A 19,670-nucleotide genomic window follows, 5' to 3' on the forward strand; every position below is an offset into this window, starting at 1 on the left:
ATTTAATTTATATTTTAGTGCTTATTAAGGTTGTTGAGTTGTTGTCTGCATAAATTTAGTATGGAGAAGATTTCAGGTAATGGCAAATGGTTTGCTTCTGGAATTAGAATGAAAAGCAAGCTTACTCAGAGGCAGCTAGTAATGGCTGTAGACAGGAATAGGATTTTCATTTGCCAATGGCTTAAATTCTGGGTCTGGAAAAATTTGCAATGTTCCCAAATTTAGAGGACCCTTAAACAGATTCTTACTTGCCTCAAAGAAGTTTTGTTTGGTTTGGTTTGGTTTAGGGAAGAGTCTATTCTGAATTCATTGAATAGTTATTTGAGTACTATGTGCCAATGTAGCAATAAATAAGACTTATACTGTCCTTGCTTTCTAGCTCACTTCTAGCAGAAAAAAAAATTATGAACAAATAATTGCAACTGATGAATATTAAAAGAGGAAATGTAATGCCCTAGGTCATGTATAACAAAGGGAACTAACCTAAACTTATTTTTTCACTGAATAGCTGCGTTTGTCTTTACTTTTGCTATTACCGCTTTAGTTTAGGCATTCAGCTTTATTACTTCCTGTTTTGCCTATTATTTAATCCATGTTTGCCACTCCTATTCATTCCTTGCAGTTCTGTTCTGTAAATCTTCCTAAAGTGCAGTTTTGATGTTTCTTTTCTTTCTTTGTTAATAGTCTAAACTCCTTAGCTGGGCATTTAAAACCTCCTACAGCATAACCCCAATTGTCTTTTCCATCCTAATTTTCTACCACCTTTACCCTCAACATGGGTCTCATTTTCCAACCTAGATTATTTGCTGTTTATAGATGGTGATTATTATTTTGTACTTTTCTGTCATTTTCACAGATCATTATCTGTATCATTTAAAATTCTAGGGTTTTTTTGAGGTCTAGGTAAAGTATATCACCTATTACATTAAGCTGTATCCATCAAATTGTTTGTTCCTGTACTCTTTCAATAGCATTTTATATAATTTATACACAGCTGACCCTGTGAACAATGTGGGAGTTAGGTGCACTGACTCCGTGTGCAGTCGAAAATCCACATATAACTCTTGACTTCCCAAAAACTTAACTAATAGCCTACTGTCAGCCAGCCTCCTGAAACCTTACCAGTAACAAAGTCGATTTACACATATTTCATATTAGTATTAAATACTGTATTCTTAAAATAAAGCTGGAGAAAAAATATTAAAATCATAAAGAGAAAATATACTTAAGGTACTGTACTGTATTTATCAGAAAAAATCCACATATAAGTTGACCAGTGCAGTTCAAACCCGTGTCATTTAAGGGTCAGCTATAGTACCAACAGAGATACAGTACCAATTAATGTATTACTTGGGGTATGTGTCTTTCACTAGCTCTTATGCCCCTGAGGTGAAGGACCATGTCTTAATACATCTTTGTCTTTCTGTGGCTCCTTGAGTGTCCTTGAGCATATGATAGCAGTCACTCAGAAAATGTTCTGGAATTCATTCAGCCTGTTGGTTGTTCCCATTTAAGAACAGACATGGTAATGGAAATTCCAGGGTGCATTGGGGTCACTTACTGGTTTGGGGTGTCTCTTATTCTGTATCTTATGTACATCTACTTTCTGATATGCCCACTTGATTCTTTTAAATTGTTGTAAATTACACATAACATAAAATTTACCATTTTAACCATTTCTAAGTGTGCAATTCAGTGATATTAAATACAGTCATGTTGTGCAATCATCACCTTTATCCATCTCCAGAACTACTACTACTTACCTGTTAAACAATAACTCCCCATTACCCCATGCCCCCAGCTCCGTAATCATTGTTCTACTTTCTTTGTATGAATTTGATTAGGTACCTCAATTAAGTGGAATCACACAATATTTGTCCTTTTGTATCTGATTTATTTCACTTAGCATAATGTCTTCAAGGTTCATTCATATTTCAGCATATATCTGAATTTTATTCCTTTTTAAGGTTAAATGGTGTTCCCTTATTCATATATGCCACATTATCCATTCAGCCATCAAGGGACATTTTGATTGTTTCTACCTTTTAAGCTGGTTGATTCTTTTTTTTCTTAATTTTTTTTTCTCTATTATATAAAGTAATTTGGGGGCGCCTGGGTGGCTCAGTTGGTTAAGCATCCAACTGTTGATTTCAGCTCAGGTCATGATTTCAGGGTTGTGAGGTCAGGCCTTGCATCGGGCTCCACACTGGGCATGGAGCCTGCTTGAGATTCTCTCTCTCCCCCTCTGCCCCTTCCCCTCGTGCCATCTCTCTCTCTTTCTAAAATAAACATTTTTTTAGAAAGGTAGTTTGTGCGTTTTGTAGATACTTGAGAAAGTTATGTAGTGAATTATAAAAAAAAGAAAATATTTTTCAATATGACCATTTAGAGATGACCACTATTATTAAGCCGTCATCTTATATCTGTGACTTAATTTTCATCCTCATCCTGGTTACCCTCCACTGGATTCAGTCTAGGTTTTAATGTTATCATTGGAATGAATACACGCTTGGGGATACTTTAATTGTTGAGTACTATATATTTAACAAAAGAAGATTTTAAATGTTTAAAGGTAAGGATGCCCTCTTAGCCTAGAAAAGTTTCTTAATGGAAATGAGAAAGAAAAGACCTCAAAAGAGACTGCTTTCAGCCACTACATTTTTTACTATTAAATAATGGCAGTAGTAGCTGTCACTTGGTTTGTGCTAAGAATTTTATATGCCTTTCCTGAAACAATCTTAACCATTCTAATAAATGAAGGACCTGAGGCTTAGAGGTTAAATGGAACCCGAATCCCGTAAGGCCCAATGTGCTCTACTTTTTTGAACCTGATGTGAGGAAGGAATGAGGGCATAATCTCAAAAACAGTGAATATGACTCCACCAAGAACAAGAGCAGTCCACCAAAGTTCAAATCCACTTCAGCCATTTAACTGGCTTTATAATTTTTTTTTTCCTAGTAATCTCTGCCCAATGTGGGGCTCAAATTTACTATCCCAAAATCAAGAGCTACATGCTCTAACTGAGCCAGCCAGTTTTATAATTTTAGGCTTTATGATTTTAGGCAAGCTGTGTGCCCTAGTTGCCTCATTTATAAAATCCTCACTTAGGATTATAAAGATTAAAGGCATTAATCCATGTACAAATTATTGTAATAATTCTCATTTTTTCACATTTATTTTTTTAAGTTTTTTAAAAAAATTTTTATTTATTTATTAGAGAGAGTGAGAGAGAGAGAATGAGAGAGCACAAGTAGGGGGAGGGGCAGAAGGAGAAGCAGACTCCCCGAGGAGCAGGGAGCCGGACTTGGTGCTCAATCCCAGGACCCCCAGGATCATGACCCAAGCTGAAGGCAGATGCCTAACTGGCAGGCGCCCCTTTTTCACATATTTAGTATCTCTGAAATTAAGATATACCTTTCGATGATGACATGTCATAATTTAATTGGCAGAGTTTTTTTCTTTCTCAGGGTACATAAAGTAATGGTGTATTATATAATTCATGGTACCTGAGATAGAGTAATACTTATATAACTGTGCCTACACAGAGTAAGCACTATGTAAATATTATACTGGTTAATGCTACCACTCTAAAAGGCCCTTCTTGAAGTAGCCTGATGGCTTCCTTCTGTGACATCGTTTGAAAGTATAGCATTGACACTTATATTTCCTGTATAAATTGAAATTCTCATTAATTGCTGGTGAGAATGTAAGATGTTGGAGCTGCTTTGGAACATAGTTTGGTCAAAATGGTAAACATAGAGTTACCTTATGATCTATCAATTCTACTTATAGGTACCTACCCAGTAGAAATGAAAACATGTCCACACAACAACTTGTACGCAAATGTTCATACCAGCACTATTCATAATGGCCAAAAAGTAGAAATGACATAAATGTCCATTTACTGAATGGATAAATAAAATGTGGCATATTCATACCGTGGAATATTTTTTGGTTATAAAAACAAATGAAGTACTGATAATATGGTATAAGATAGATGAACCTTGAAAACATCATGCTACATGAAAGAAGCCAGACACAAAAGACCACACATTATATGATTTCATTTATATGAAACATTGGAAGAAGCAAATCCATAGAGACAAAAAATAGGTCAGTGGTTGCTTAAGACTGGGGGTGTGTGAAGGAATGGGGAGTGACTGCTGATGGTTACATGGTTGCTCTGTGTATGTACTGAAAACCATCATGGAGTTGTATACTTTAAATGGGTGAATTATAATCTCAGTGAAAGTGTTTATTTCCCTCTATGGTCTTGTATAGCTCCAAAGTGATTGCATAGCCCTGGCTGTGTTTCAGGCATTAATATATTATTTTATTTAATCATTGAAATCAGTGTTTTATTAGTCCCTCTCTCACCCTCCTTTTCTTAGCACAGTGGGAAAAATAGACTCAACATGAGAACAGATCTCCTATTGTTCTTCAGGCCACTACTATCCTAATTCCAGACATTCCATATTGAGGTAGCTTCAAGATTTAGGAAAGTCTTCTTTTAATCATTCTAATGTGTCTCCCTCTGGCTTCAACTAGTTAATCTTAGTTGTAATTTAGTATTCTTTTAAATATGGTACTCATCCCATTTATGGCATTAAGCTTTTGCAGTAACTGTGAATGATCATTATAAATGTGTTCTAAATATGTACTACCTTGAATTTATACTGATTGGTAAATATAATGGAAAAAATGGAGAGTATTTGTAAATTTCTTGCTGGATTTTGTTTACATATGTTTAATATATAGGCTCAGATTTAATTTTAAGCCTCATGAGATAACATGTAGCTGGTTATATTTTCTCTCTCTTGTGCAGCTAAAATTGCACAGGGTTGAAACTTAAATGTTTGATAACCAGTGGTCACAGAGTATTTCCTATTTATTATTCTGCAATAATTTATTAACCTGAAGAACAGAAGGTTTGCTTCTAGATAGAGAAGATATATCTTTGAGTCAGCTGAATATAGTGTAGAAGGAATTTAATTCAATGCATACAGTGTTATTTCCAAAGTGAATTATAATATACTATTAATGAAAAAATTCATTAAATTAGGAAAACTCTAGCTCAATGATTTGTCCAGTTACGTATTAGAGATTAGGTTGTGAATTTTCCTGTTTTTCCTTGACATTATAAATGTAGTTTTATATGTGAAATTGATTATAAATACCATTGCTAATAACTTTTAATGGGTCTGCCCATCTGCACATACATATTTAAAATAGCATTTTTTTTGTACAATAATTTAGTTAAAGCTGGTTTAATAGCATAACGTCCTTGAGTTCCAAGTTTGAAACTGGAAATTCAGTGGAAATGTGAGCTTACATTTACCATGAAGTAGTTACTGAAATGTTTGAACTGAAGAGTGAATGAATAGAATACTGTCCTCCAGGAGGAGATAAGATTAGTGATGAAAAAAAAAAGTAGATTAGTGATGATGGTGTGCCAATGTAGATAATAAGAATAGTCTCCTTCATTTTGGTCTGGTAGCACTGTGTACATGGTGTTAAGATTAGTATTTCTCTATAAGATGTTTAATATTCTTTAAATATTTAATATTTTTATAAAAATTTATATTTTATAAATATTTGTTTATATTTATATTTTTTTATATTTCTATATAATTTTTTTGAGTGTTCCTCAAAGGTAATGAGTATTCTGAATTTACCCAGATGGTGCTGGTATTAGTTTCATTGGTGAAAATAAGGAGGCTTGAATTGTGATTAGTAAGTCTTTTAAGTAAGTCATTTTGTACCTGTTTTGTAATCAGTGTCAAATATGACTAAAATAGGTCATAATAAATGTCCTTGTATTGTTATTTACTCTTATGCTTCCTTTCCAAGTTGTTTTGATGTTTTGATTCTGCATTTTTGTTCATAAACAACGGAGGTGTTAGCACTATGAGAAAAAGTGACAAATTCGGTAGATATTAATTGGGTATAGAATAATAGGACACAATTCTGGACCACATGTGGATACCACTAGTGATATTAAGGCTCAAGAAAGAAAAAGACATGAAAAATCTAAGAAATGAGGTAGTTGATAAATAATAACAAAAGGGGAGTAGGAGATAAAAGAATGGTAGACCACAGAAAAAACTACTAAGATAAATACTTATATCCATACTAGTGGGTGATGGAATGTCCTCTTGAAAATTTTTTTACTACATCATTTGCAAATTCAAAGGTATCTATTCCTAAAAATATAGATTAGTACAAAGTAACAAATAGTTTAATAATTTCCTTGATCCTGCATATATGCATATTTGTTTTCATATAGAGTCTATAGAGATCATGTATTGAAGACTTCTCTTTGAAAAGAAAGACACCTTAGATCACTTGCCTAACCATAAACCTTCTGATGACTTAAGTAGTAATTTAAAATTCTTGGGGCGCCTGGCTGGCTAAGTCAGTGGAGAATGTGACTCTTGATCTCCGGGTTGTGAGTTTGAGCCCCATATTGGGTGTAGAGATTACTTAAAAATAAAATCTTTTTTAAAAATGAAATAAAATTCTTTTTCCAGTGTTGAGAAGATTAAACCAATTTTTTTTTTTTTTTTTAAGATTTTATTCATTTATTTGACAGAGAGAGACACGGCGAGAGAGGGAACACAAGCAGGGGGAGTGGGAGAGGGAGAAGCAGACTCCCCGCTGAGCAGGGAGCCCGATGTTGGTCTCGATCCCAGGACCCTGGGATTATGACCTGAGCCGAAGGCAGACGCTTAACGACTGAGCCACCCAGGCACCCCCCAATTTTTGTTTTAAAGTCACAAAATGCTGTAATGTCCTTGAGTTACTGAAATTATGGCACATGGTTATTTTGTATTTTTTATACTTTAAACTCAATGAATGGTGGAAATTAAGATACGAATATCGTGGTTATATCTGTTAGGAAGAACTGTTTGTTGTACATAAGCCCTGTATGCCTGTCTTCTTTGACCTGCTCTGTATTTGAGAGGGATGCTGATTAGCTCTAATAACAGGTTTGTCATAATGTTAATTGCATATTCATTCAGTCTGAGACACTTTGGGTACTTGGGAGGCTCTCGTAAGCAGGAGAGATACTGAGCCTTTTAGGGAAGGCCAAACATAAAAGGAAAGAGATTATGGAAGTGTGATCAATATGATGACATAGGAAAGTATAGGGTGCTGTGAGAACAGATCAGGAAGAAGTGATGTGGAAATTTAAAGGATTAAGTAGGAATTAGCCAGGAGAAGAGGGCATCAACATGTGTTATTGAGAGAGGAAACAGGTATGAAAGGCCCAAGGGGGAAAAAAAATTTTTTTTAAGATGACTTGAGAGATAGGCTAGGGGTCAGTTTAAGAGTGCAGGCTAACATAAAGGGAATGAGAAGTCATTAAGGGGCCTTAAGTAGGGTAGTGAATCAGTTGTTTTAAAGGGTACTCTTGGTTTCAATGTGGAGAATGGATTGAAAGAAACCAAACTGAAGGTATTAAATTCAGTGGACTGTTTAGTAACCCAAGTGTAGGATGATGAGACGTCTTATTTAACAATTTGGTGATTCTGTGGATTGAGAGAAGTAGATACCTTTGAAAGCAAGAATTAAAAAGGATCAAGCCATGGAAAGATTCCATCAGTTAGGTGTTTTGAAGTCATTGGTAACTTGAAGTTCTTTTTTAGCATATAAGTTAGTGAGTAATTAGGTGAGGAAGTAATAACAGCTAGTATAGACAAATCCAGTCACAAGGAGAGAAGTGGAAGCTATTTGCTTAGCTTCTTTCCATAAATGGATTAGATTTAGAGCACATATTGACGAATTAATTTTTGTAGAGTACTTAAAACATTGCTTTGCTTGGGGCACCTGGGTGGCTCAGTTGGTTAAGCATCTGACTCTTGATATCAGCTCAGGTCTTAATCTCAGGGTCGTGAGTTCAGGCCCCACTTGGGCTCCACTCTGGGCATGATGGAGCCTACTTAAAAAAAAAAAAAAGGAACCAATGCTTGACTTACAGTAATTAATCTATTAAGTGTAAAGGAGTTTTGACTCAGATGACTATTACATGTGTCAGATACAATAATAATAATAGGTCCCTCTCCAAATAATAATAATACTTGGTCCTTCAGAAGCTCAAAGAAAGAGCTGATGAACTGAATTTCATTTCATGGTGATCTGTTAGATCATTTTCATTTTGTTGGTTTCTTATCCATGCTAAGTCAAATAATGAGGTGATTAGAGACTCAGAATCTGAAATGAGATTGTGTAAGTTTGCATATGGTTCTATTGCTAACTAGTTAATTGATTTGGGATAAATTTTTTAAACTCTGAGCCTCCGTGTCTCCTTAGTGCCAGTGTCTTTCAAATATTTGTTGAATTATTTTTTTAAAATCTGAGAAAACAATTTTCTTTCTTTTTTAAAGATTTTATTTATTTGAGAGAGAGAGAATGAGAGACAGAGAGCACGAGAGGGAAGAGGGTCAGAGGGAGAAGCAGATCCCCTGCTGAGCAGGGAGCCCGATGTGGGACTCGATCCCAGGACTCCAGGATCATGACCTGAGCCGAAGGCATTCGCTTAACCAACTGAGCCACCCAGGGGCCCCTGAGAAAACAATTTCTACAGAAAATTTAGGAGCCTTCTTATAGCCATTTACTACTAAAATGCTTCCATGTACTGATTTTGCTTACTTTGTCCTTTAATGCTATGCTACATCCTACTTGACAGTAAATAAATTGCCATTTACTATCTATATTAATTTTGATTTTATGTTACTTTATCTACCTAACTAGATTTTAGTCTGTGTTGTAGTTCTCATAGCATGGACTATTACACTAGGTCAATTGTAAACACCTGGTAATTGTTGGGTTTCTTTAGGGGCAGAGCATTATTAAAAGTTTTAAAAAGAATGTATGTCAGTGACAACATTCAGCTTGCTGAATGCTTTGTCTTCCACACCCTTCCCTTCAGCTAGGCAAAATGTTAGTAATGTAAGTATGGACTTTATTTTTTTAATCTGAGGATTTCATTTTCTTGTCATTATACTTGAACTATATGTGTTTTATTTCTGTTACTTAAAAACTCAAGTGTGCTTTATATTCTAGGTCCGGTTTATCACTAAAATATGGCATCCTAATATTAGTTCCGTCACAGGGGCTATTTGTTTGGATATCCTGAAAGATCAATGGTAAGAGATTCTGAATTCACTTTCTTCCCTCTCAATGAATTCCAAGGCTATATTTAGAGTGTTACGTGTGTAATTGCCTCAAAACATAAGCATATATTATACTTTCTCTTATTTGGGCTGTAATTTTAAAACCTTATGAAGTCTCTTAAGTGCATGATCAAAAATGTGTTGGGGTGTCTGGGTGTTGCAGTTGGTTCAGCATCTGACTCTTGGTTTCAGCTCAGGTCATGAGCTCGATTGAGCCCCACGTTGGCTGTGCGCTAAGCGTGGAGTCTGCTTGAGATTCTCTCTCCCTCTCCCTTTATCCCTCCTACCACCTCTGAAAATAAATAAATCTTTATTAAAAAGTGTGTTAGAATTGAGATCACAATCATTATTTAAATAGTGACTTACGGGGCACCTGGGTGGCTCAGTCGGTTGAGTGTCTGCCTTCAGCTCAGGTCATGATCTCAGGGTCCTGGGATCGAGCCCCACATCGGGCTCTCCACTCACCGGCAAGTCCGCTTCTCCCTCTGCCTCTGTGATCGCTTTCGCTCTCTCTCAAAGAAATAAATATAATCTTAAAAAAAAAAAATAGTGACTTATTACATCTTGAAAAGTCTTGATTTAATTTATTTTGGTAAATTTTGTTCTTTGCTGTCTCTGGAAGATATTTGTGAAAGACTAAAAAAGTTTAAGTATTGAAATAATCAGCTCTGATTTGGATGGAGTGTAGGCAACAAAAATGTTTAAAGTTGTGTTAAGTGAGCTTAGTTAAGGTTCTCAGAGTTGTAAGAAAGGAGTACCTTTGTAAAGTGATGTCTTCATTTGCATAGCACTTTATAGTGCTTTAACATGTTTTGTCTGATTTGATTTTAGCAGCAGAGTGTTTAAGAATTCTTACCCTGGAGCCATTAAGTTCAAATCCTGACTGCCATTTACTAAACTGTGGTCTTGAGGAAATTACCTAGCCTTTGTGCCTTAGTGTCCTCATCTCACAAGATGGGGTTAATACGCCATAGGGCTGTTAAAAGGATTAAATGAATTGTTTTATGTAATTTTCTTAGAATAGAGCCTGGTATATTCTAACAATATGAATGGAAAAAAACTAAGACAAGAAGTATATAAAAAAGATATCAGAGTGGGCGAAAACAGTAATAAGCTATGTGTTTGATTTAAGAAAGGGAAAGGATGGAACCTGAACACGAACAAGGTGAAACAAAATGACAGCATTTAGTGTTTGGGTGATTTGGTTTATTTTAGTAATTGGATAAACAGACAAGAATTGTTGGTTTGGTTTTGCTTTTCCATTCTAATAGCACATCTGAGTAAAGCTTCCTCCCTCAGATCATCTCTTGGGGTCTAGCTTCTTGATCTGTATTCCATACCATTAAACATGGAATAGTGTGAAATAGAACTAATTTTATTCTGTCATTCTTTTAATTTGTGACTTTTCACAATTTGTAGGCCTCAGTGTTTTTATCCATAAATTTATTTCAAAGGCCCCTTATAATAGTTTGATCATTCAGTGATACTAATGAATATTTGCAGACATTGTACTTCTTTCACTTGGTTTCTGGGACATTAGTTCTTCTATTTTCCCCTTTTCTGTGCCCATTCCCAGATTTCTTAACTAGTTCCTCCTTGTTTCTAGGAGCTTTGCACATGAGAGTACCTCGGGGCTAAGTCTTTACCTCTGCTACTTTTCATCTATACTCACTTTCCTGGTATGCTCATCTGATTTTAGAACTTCACTTTTTAAATACCAGCAACTCATGAATTTATCTTTCTTGGACTCCACACTCATATGCTGCTGCCTGCTTAACATCTGTACTTCAATATATATGTAGTAGATATTTCAAACTTAAAACATGTTGAAAACTGAATTGATACTCCCCTAGCATCACCCCATCTAAGTTATTGGCAACTACATTGCTGTAGTTGCTCTGGCCAAAACCTCATCATGATCCTTGGTTCTTGTTTCTCTGGTACCCTGTACCCTGTTTGCAAATCTTATTAGTGAAACTTTCAAAATCTTATCAGCAGTTTCATTACTACTACCTGGCCCCAATCGCATTACCTCTTTCCTCAATGATTACTGTAGCCTGTCTCCCTGCTTCTGACTTTGCCCTACTCAGCAATTCTCAGAGAATGATACTCTCCTCCCTGCTCCCCCCTCCCCACATTCCTTTTTAAAAACAAATATAGCTCCAGACTAAAATTTTCCACTGACTCCCCTTTTTGTTCAGAGTTAAGCCAGCAGTACTACCACTTCTGATTATCTCCCTATAGACAGTTGAAAGATTATGGTATGTATGTAGAGAGAGAACTTGGCACTTTTGTACTGAAACACTTGTCAACTCTTCCCATTTCCTTAGGCAGATGTGAAGTAGCTGAATTTAGCCTCATTTCATATCTATGTAATTGAAATATTTTAAAATGTCAAAGACACGTCAGATAAAAATAGGTGAGATTAGATATACATGGATATCCTAAGCCCTCCCCCCCCCAATTTATTGAGTTATAATTGACAGTCAGTGGATATTCATGTTTACTTAGGCTTCAGAGCTGGAATTTGGTAAAGAAAACTAGAGGATAGTAATCTTCAGAAAAATAAATTGAATAAACATTGAATAATTTGGGATAGGTATACTAGAAAACTGTCTTGGTCTTTTGTTAATACATATGGCGGTTTACCTTTAATATTTAACAACTCTATGTTAGTATGGTTTATTAACTCCACAGTGTGTTCTATGTGGAAACTTTTCTAATGTTTTTCCAGTGACACCTATTATGAGTATAGGTGTCTATTTACCTGGGGAAATAGAAGAAAATGACTACACATAAAAATTGCACTCAGTGATACTGCCCTTCTAAAAGACATGAACAGGCATTAAGAGAATACATTCGTAGGTGGTTGATAAGCAATGCTCAGCATCATTAATTATTAGGGAGATGCAAATTAAAATTATAATTAGATACTACTACATACTTATAAATAGTTGTCATGCATTGATGGTAGGAATGTGGTTCAACTACTCAACCAGCAGTATCTACCAGAGCTAAACGTACACCTTTGATAGGGCCTAGCAGTTCCACTCCTAGGTCTATATCCAAGAGAAGTGAATGCATATGTCCACCAAAAGACTTGTACAAGAATATTTGTAGCACGTTTATTCAATAACCCAAATGTCTATTAACAAGAAAATGGATATATAATGGAATAATTGTACAGTGAAACACTACATAGTAGTTTAAAAAAAAAAAAGCGTATTGACACAAACAGCATGGATAATTCTCACAGACATGTTGAGTGACCAACGCAGGCACAAAGGAGCACATACTGTATGATTCTGTTCTTACAAAATTCAAAATGAGCCAAAACTGGGGCGCAGTCAGTTAAGCATCTGCCTTCAGCTCAGGTCATGATCTCACGGTCCTGGGATGGAGTCCCGCATTGGGCTCCCTGCTCAGTGGGGAGTCTGCTTCTCCCTCTGCCCCTCTCCTCGTGCTCTCTCTCTCTATTCTCTCTCTCTCTCAAATAAATAAGCCAAAACTAATTTATGGTGATAGAAATTAGGACAATGGTGGGGGTATGTGAGGGTTGTGAAAGGGAGTTGCAAGAGTAAAGTTTTTTTTGAGTGCTGGAAATACTCTAAATTTTGATCTATGTGTTGGTTACATGGGTGTATATATACATACATAAAAATTCATCCACATGTATAGCATTTAACTCTGCTTATTATACTTTAATAAAAAATTATAACAAAAAAGCTGCCATACTCTTTAAGTAGCAGTCAGTGTTTTGAATAAACATCAATTATATTGATGGTCTTCTGAAGACCCTTAACAGAAAGTTAGTCAACAGTATTGACAATTCACATAGCTGTTGTATGTTTTGGAGGCCCTTCTGAGTCTGTATGCATGAATATTTATTTAGCCATCTTAACTGTGTTTATTGAGATCTGGGCAAAATTAATTTACTGAGGATAGATTTATAAAGTACATCATCCATTAACTATTAAAATTAGCTGACACATTTTGAAATTTCATATTCCTATTTGCCTGTTACGATTTGTTTTTTACACACTGAATCCTAAAAAATCTCAGTGCATTATTAGTCAGCACTATGTAAAAAGAACAATAAATGGAATGAAAGATTATATTTTTACTTGTATACTTTTTCACATTACTAAATTTAGATTTAAAAATTAATGTAGATCAGTCAACATACACATTTAAAAAAAATTTTTTTTAAGATTTTATTTATCTGAGAGAGAGCATGAGCAGGTTGGGGGGGAGAGAGGGAGAGGCAGGCTCTCCGCTGAGCGGGGAGCTTGACATGGGGCTCAATCCCAGGACCCTGGGATCATGACCTGAGCCGAAGGCAGACGCTTAACCAACTGAGCCACCCAGGCGCCCCCAAAAACGTACACATTTCTTTACACTAGCAAAGATGTTACAATTGCTATAGTATTTAGAGCCAGAAGACTAGGTTATGTTTTATTTTTTATTTTTTATTTATTTATTTATTTATTTTTTTTTTTTAAGATTTTATTTATTTATTTGACAGAGAGAGAGACAGCGAGAGAGGGAACACAAGCAGGGGGACTGGGAGAGGGAGAAGCAGGCTTCCCGCCAAGCAGGGAGCCCGATGCGGGCCTCGATCCCAGGACCCTGGGATCATGACCTGAGCCGAAGGCAGAGGCTTAACGACTGAGCCACCCAGGCGCCCCTAGGTTATGTTTTAATAATAATTTTATTACAACTGATTATTAAAACAGTGTCATTGTTTACCATTAATTTTTTTGTCCAGCTTAAAACTTTGCATTTAGGAGGTTTTTTTTCCTCTAGCGTTTTAAAAAATTTATTCATTCATTCATTTATTTTTACCTGCACCCACTTTTATTTTTGTTTTTTTTTTAAGGGGGGCTGCAGAGGGAGAGAGAGAATTTTATGCAGACTCCATGCCCAGCGCGGAGCCCAACATGGGGATGGATCTCACAACCCTGAGATCATGACCTGAGACAAAATCAAGAGTCAGACACTTAACCAGCTAAATCAGTTTTATGTTTTTTTATTGAGGTATAGTTGACATACAATATTAATTCCAGGTGTCATTTAGATTTCTTTTTAGCCAACTAATTCTTTTTTTTTTTAAAACCTCCCCCAACATTTCATTATGAAAAATTTGAAGCATACAGAAAACATAACTTCTTCTCATTGAGATTATTATGAATCAAATCGAAGATTTTTCCTTTCATATTGAGAGCAAACTGTCCCTTTCAACATGTTCATCTTTAGGTCCTTAGTTTCTGATTTTTGAAGTTGTAAGTCTAATAGTTTGTGTCCTCCCAATAAAGACTGAGTAAAACAAATAAATGAAATAAAATAAAACTAAATAAAAGAGGTAGAAAGTATAATAAAAACTTACAAATCTCTAAGGGAAGAACTCCTCACTTTAAAAAAAGCTTTTTAGGGGTGCCAGGGTAGCTCAGTCGTTGGGTGTCTGCCTTTGGCTTGGGTCGTGATCCCAGGGTCCGGGGATCGAGCCCCGCATCGGGCTCTCTGCTCGGCGGGAGGCCTGCTTCCCCCTCTCCCACTCCCCCGGCTTGTGTTCCCTCACTCACTGTTTTTCTCTCTGTCAAATAAATAAACAAAATCTTTAAAAAAATTTTTTTTTAAATTTTTTTGACAGACACAGCGAGAGAGGGAATACAAGCAGGGGGAGTGGGAGAGGGAGAACAGGCTTCCCGCAGAGCAGAGAGCCCGATGCGGGGCTTGATCCCCGGACCCTGGGATCACGACCCGAGCCAAAGGCAGACACCCAACGACTGAGCCACCCAGGTGCCCTAAAAAAAAAATAAATCTTAAAAAAATAAAAAATACAGTTTTTTAAGGACTCCTGGGTGGTTCAGTCAGTTAAGCGTCTGCCTTCGGCTCAGGTCATGATCCCAGGGTCCTGGGATTGAGTCCCGCATTGGGTTCCTTGCTCAGCAGGGAGCCTGCTTCTCCCTCTGCCTGCCACTCTCCCTGCGCTCGCTCTCTCTCACAGATAAATAAATCTTTTAAAAATAATAAAAATAAAAAGTTTTTTAAGATTTTATTTAAAATAAAAAGTTTTTTATATTGTAAAATATATATGACATAAAATTTATCATCTTGGTTTTTTTAATTGACATATAACATGGAAATCTTCACTGTTTTGGGGCGCCTGGGTGGCTCAGTCGTTAAGCGTCTGCCTTCGGCTCAGGTCATGATTCCAGGTCCTGGGATCGAGCCCCGCATCGGGCTCCCTGCTCCGCGGGAAGCCTGCTTCTCCCTCTCCCGGGACTCCCCCTGCTTGTATTCCCTCTCTCGCTGTGTTTCTCTCTGTCAAATAAATAAATAAAATCTTTAAAAAAAAAAAAGAAATCTTCACTGTTTCAAGTAAGTGTACAGATGAGTATTACTAAGTATATTCACATTGTTATGCTACCAGTCTCCAGGACTTTATTTTTTTATTTTTTATTTTTTTTAAAGATTTTATTCATTTATTCGACAGAGAGAGACACAGCGAGAGAGGGGACACAAGCAGGGGGAGTGGGAGAGGGAGAAGCAGGCTTCCCGCTGAGCAGGGAGCCCGATGTGGGACTCGATCCCAGGACCCCGGGACCATGACCTGAGCTGAAGGCAGACGCTTAACAACTGAGCCACCCAGGCGCCCCAGGACTTTATTTTTTTAGAGCAGTTCTAGATTCATAGCAAAATTGAGAGGAAGGTACAAAAATTTCCCATTATACTTCCTGTCCCTACATATACATACCCTCCCCTATTATCAGCATCCTCTGTCAGAATGGTACATTTGTTAGAGCTGAGGAACCTGCATTGACCTATCTCAATCACCCAGAGTCCTTAGTTTATATTATGGTTCACTCTTGGTGTTGTCCATTCTATACATTTGAACAAGTGTATGATGACATGTATCCATCATTGTGGTATACAGAGTATCTTCACTCCCCTAAAAGTCCTCTGTGCCCTCTTCATCCTTCTACCCTGTCCTCTCCCACCTTTTCATCTTTCAAAACTGAAACCATACCTATTAAACAGTAACTTCCCGTTTTTCTCACCCTCCAACCAATGACAACCAGCATTCTACTTTCTGTCTCTATGAGTTTGGCTTTTCTAGGTACCTCATGAATCCTAGTATTTGTCTTTTTATTCCTGGCTTCACTTAACATAATGTCATCAGGACTCATCCATGTTGTAGCATGTGTCTGATTTGTCTTCCTTTTTAAGGCTGAATAATACTCCAATGTATGTATATACCACATTTTATTCATTCATGGGTTGATGGAAGTGAGTTACTTCCACCTTCTGGCTATTGTGAATAATCCTTGTATGAACATGGGTGTACAAATATCTGAGTCCTTGCTTTCACTTATTTTGGATATGTACCTCCTTACAAGTGGAATTGTTAGATCATATGGTAATTCTGTGTTTAATTTTTTTGAAGAATTGCTATACTGTTTTCTGTAATTGTTCCATTTTGCATTCCCACCAGCTGTGCATAAGGATTCCAATGACTTGGCATCTTCACCAACAACTGTTATTTTTTGTTTTGATAGTAGCCATCCTAATGGATGTGAGGTAGTATCTCATTGTTTGATTTGTTTCCCTAATGATGAGGTGATAGTAAGCATCTTTTCATGTGCTTATCAGATATTTGTATATCTTCTGGAGAAATGTCTGTTCAAGTCCTTTCTTATTTTTTAATTGGGTTTTTATTGTTGAGTTATAGGAGTTCTTTATATATTCCAGACATTAACCCTTTATCAGATACATAATTTGCAAATATTTTCTCCCATTCTTTAGACTGCCTTTCACTCTATTAATTTTTATCCTTTGCACAGGAGGTTTTTCTCTACACAGTTAACTTTGATATAGTTAGACCAGTTTCTCTATTTTTTCCGTTGTTGCCTGCACTTTCTATGTCCTATCCAAGAAGTCATGGTCAACTCCAGTGTCATGAAGCTTTCAGATAAATACTTGCTTTATTTTTTTTTTTTTTAAAGAATTTTACTTACTTATTTGACAGAGACAAAGCGAGAGAAGGAACACAGCAGGGGGAGTGGGAGAGGGAGAAGCAGGCTTCCTGCCGAGCAGGGAGCCCGATGCGGGGCTCGATCCCAGGACCCTGGGATCATGACCTGAGCTGAAGGCAGACGCTTAACGACTGAGCCACCAGGCGTCCCTAAATATTTGCTTTATATAGATGCATGGATTAAGTGATATATTTTAAACAAATAACTTGCTCTAGTTCAGAATGTTATGGAATGATTTCACACTTTCTTGAAAGTAAGAAATACTTGCTTGAATGGTATTTTACATGTTTTTGGAGTGGCACTGAAAGTTATATATACTAGTTTATCACTTTTTTTCATAAAGTTAAATTATGTCTAGAGAAATGGATAAAAAGTCAATGAGTAAAGCTGACCAGAAGGATATTGACAACAATAAGAAAAGCAAGTCCAGTTCAGGATGGTTTGACTTGTGTTAAAAAAAATAGACTCATTTATTCATTGTAAAGTAAAGGAGAAAAAAATATGATAGGCAGATATATAAATTTCTATAAATTACATGATTAAGATAAAATCTAGATTTTTTTTTTTTTAGCTCCAGTAGTTTTTATATTTTATTCAGAAAACATCCACTTTGCTTTTGTCATGCAGCATGTTCTTAACTGCGATATTTTCCTATTTTGATTTTTAGGGCAGCAGCAATGACTCTCCGCACGGTATTATTGTCATTGCAAGCCCTATTGGCAGCTGCAGAACCAGATGATCCACAAGATGCAGTAGTAGCAAATCAGGTAAGGTGGCTGCTTTTGAAAGACGTCCTTATATTTACCTATGAGTCTCTACTACTATAATGGTTTGCAGTATTAACACATGTGCATAGTTCTATTGAAACTAAATTTGGAAGTGGTAAGATTGTCAGATGTAATAGTGAAAACTTTATTGATTTTTAATATACTAATTTAATTGGATATATGATAGATGGTTTTTAAAAAAACATTAATGGAAATTTTCAAACACACAGTGTCAAAAGATTTATATAGTGAACACCCATATTCCTACCTACATCTGGATTCTGTGAGATTTTACTATACCTGCTTAATCATGTGTGTATATGTCTATCCCTCCATTTAGTGATAATTCCTACCTGGTGATCGTTTTTTGTAACTATAAATTTAAATGTATTTGCATGTTATAAAAATAAAGATAAACATATACATATTTTACACTAGTTACGGAACAGCAATGAACGGTCAGTTGATCCCTCTTTCACTTTTAAGAGAACTAAAATCTGGGGCACCTGGGTGGCTCAGTTGTTAAGCGTCTGCATTCGGCTCAGGTCATGATCGCAGGGTCCTGGGATCAAGCCCCGCATCCGGCTCCCTACTCAGCGGGAAGCCTGCTTCTCCCTCTCCCACTCCCCCTGCTTGTGTTCCCTCTCTCGCTGTGTCTCTCTCTGTCAAATAAATAAAATCTTTAAAAAAAAGAACTGAAATCTGAGTGCTCAAAACACGGGCCACCCTACTGCAGCTATGGCTTTTATGTGCACAGAAAACAAAATGCCTGAGAAGCCATTCAACTTCTTTTCTTTTCTTCAAGTAGCACTCTCTTTGGAGGATCACAGTTCTGAGGTTCAGGTTGTAAAACATTTGCTCCATGTTCTCCCCCACCTGATGATAATTTTAACCAGCTCCAGCTGTGGCTGAAGTGGCATGGTAAAAGTTACGAAGGATCTTAAAATTGCCAAATGGAATAAATATTTTTCAGTTCTGATCTGATCTCCAAGGCAGAGGTCAGCGAATTATAGCTAGACTTACTATTTTTGTAAATAATGTTTTATTGGAATACAGCCACATCCGTTTGTTTACCTTCCAGCCACAAGTGGCAGGGTTGCGTAGTTGCAACAAAAACGGTATGGTCTGAAAGCTTGAAATAATTATTATCTGGTCCTGTGAGAAAGTTTGCCAACCCCTATTCTAAGCCGTTAGGATTTACGAGCCTTCCCTCCCCGCCGACCTAGAATTTTTTTCTTCTCTTGACTTCTGAGATACTACTCTCTTCTCATCTTGGTAGTTGTAGTTGTTCCTTCATAGTTCCTACAATTATTTCTCTTCTTGCTCCTTTTAAACAGAGTTCCTTGGTTTAGACATTGTTCCTTTTATTTTCCATTACATATGGTCACTTAGATGATCGTATCCACACTGATACCACCTGTAAATTGAGAAAATGTTTAGGCTTGACCTCTCCCTGAGCCCAAGAGCCTATTCAGAACTGGATAGTTCTACGGGCGCCTGGGTGACTCAGTTGTTAAGCATGTGCCTTCGGCTCAGGTCATGATCCCAGGGTGCTAGGATCGAGCCCCACATGGGGCTCCCTGCTCGGCGAGAAGCCTGCTTCTCCCTCTCCCACTCCCCCTGCTTGTGTTCCTGCTCTCACTCTCTCTCTGTCAAATAAATAAATAAAAATCTTAAAAAAAAAAAAAAG

The 19,670-nt window shown here is 36.7% G+C and overlaps 1 protein-coding gene across 1 annotated transcript in view; it reads left to right on the top strand.

The window, feature by feature from the left end:
• Positions 1–19,670, top strand: part of UBE2K (ubiquitin conjugating enzyme E2 K) — a 72,050-nt gene that overhangs the window by 45,232 nt on the left and 7,148 nt on the right. The window contains exons 4-5 of the mRNA XM_032400221.1: positions 9,068–9,150; positions 17,881–17,980. Coding sequence (XP_032256112.1) covers positions 9,068–9,150; positions 17,881–17,980 — 183 coding nt within the window. The remainder of the gene's footprint in view (positions 1–9,067; positions 9,151–17,880; positions 17,981–19,670) is intronic.

Source organism: Phoca vitulina, unplaced genomic scaffold (assembly GCF_004348235.1).
Source record: "Phoca vitulina isolate PV1807 unplaced genomic scaffold, GSC_HSeal_1.0 scaffold3, whole genome shotgun sequence".
Lineage (NCBI taxonomy): Eukaryota > Metazoa > Chordata > Mammalia > Carnivora > Phocidae > Phoca > Phoca vitulina.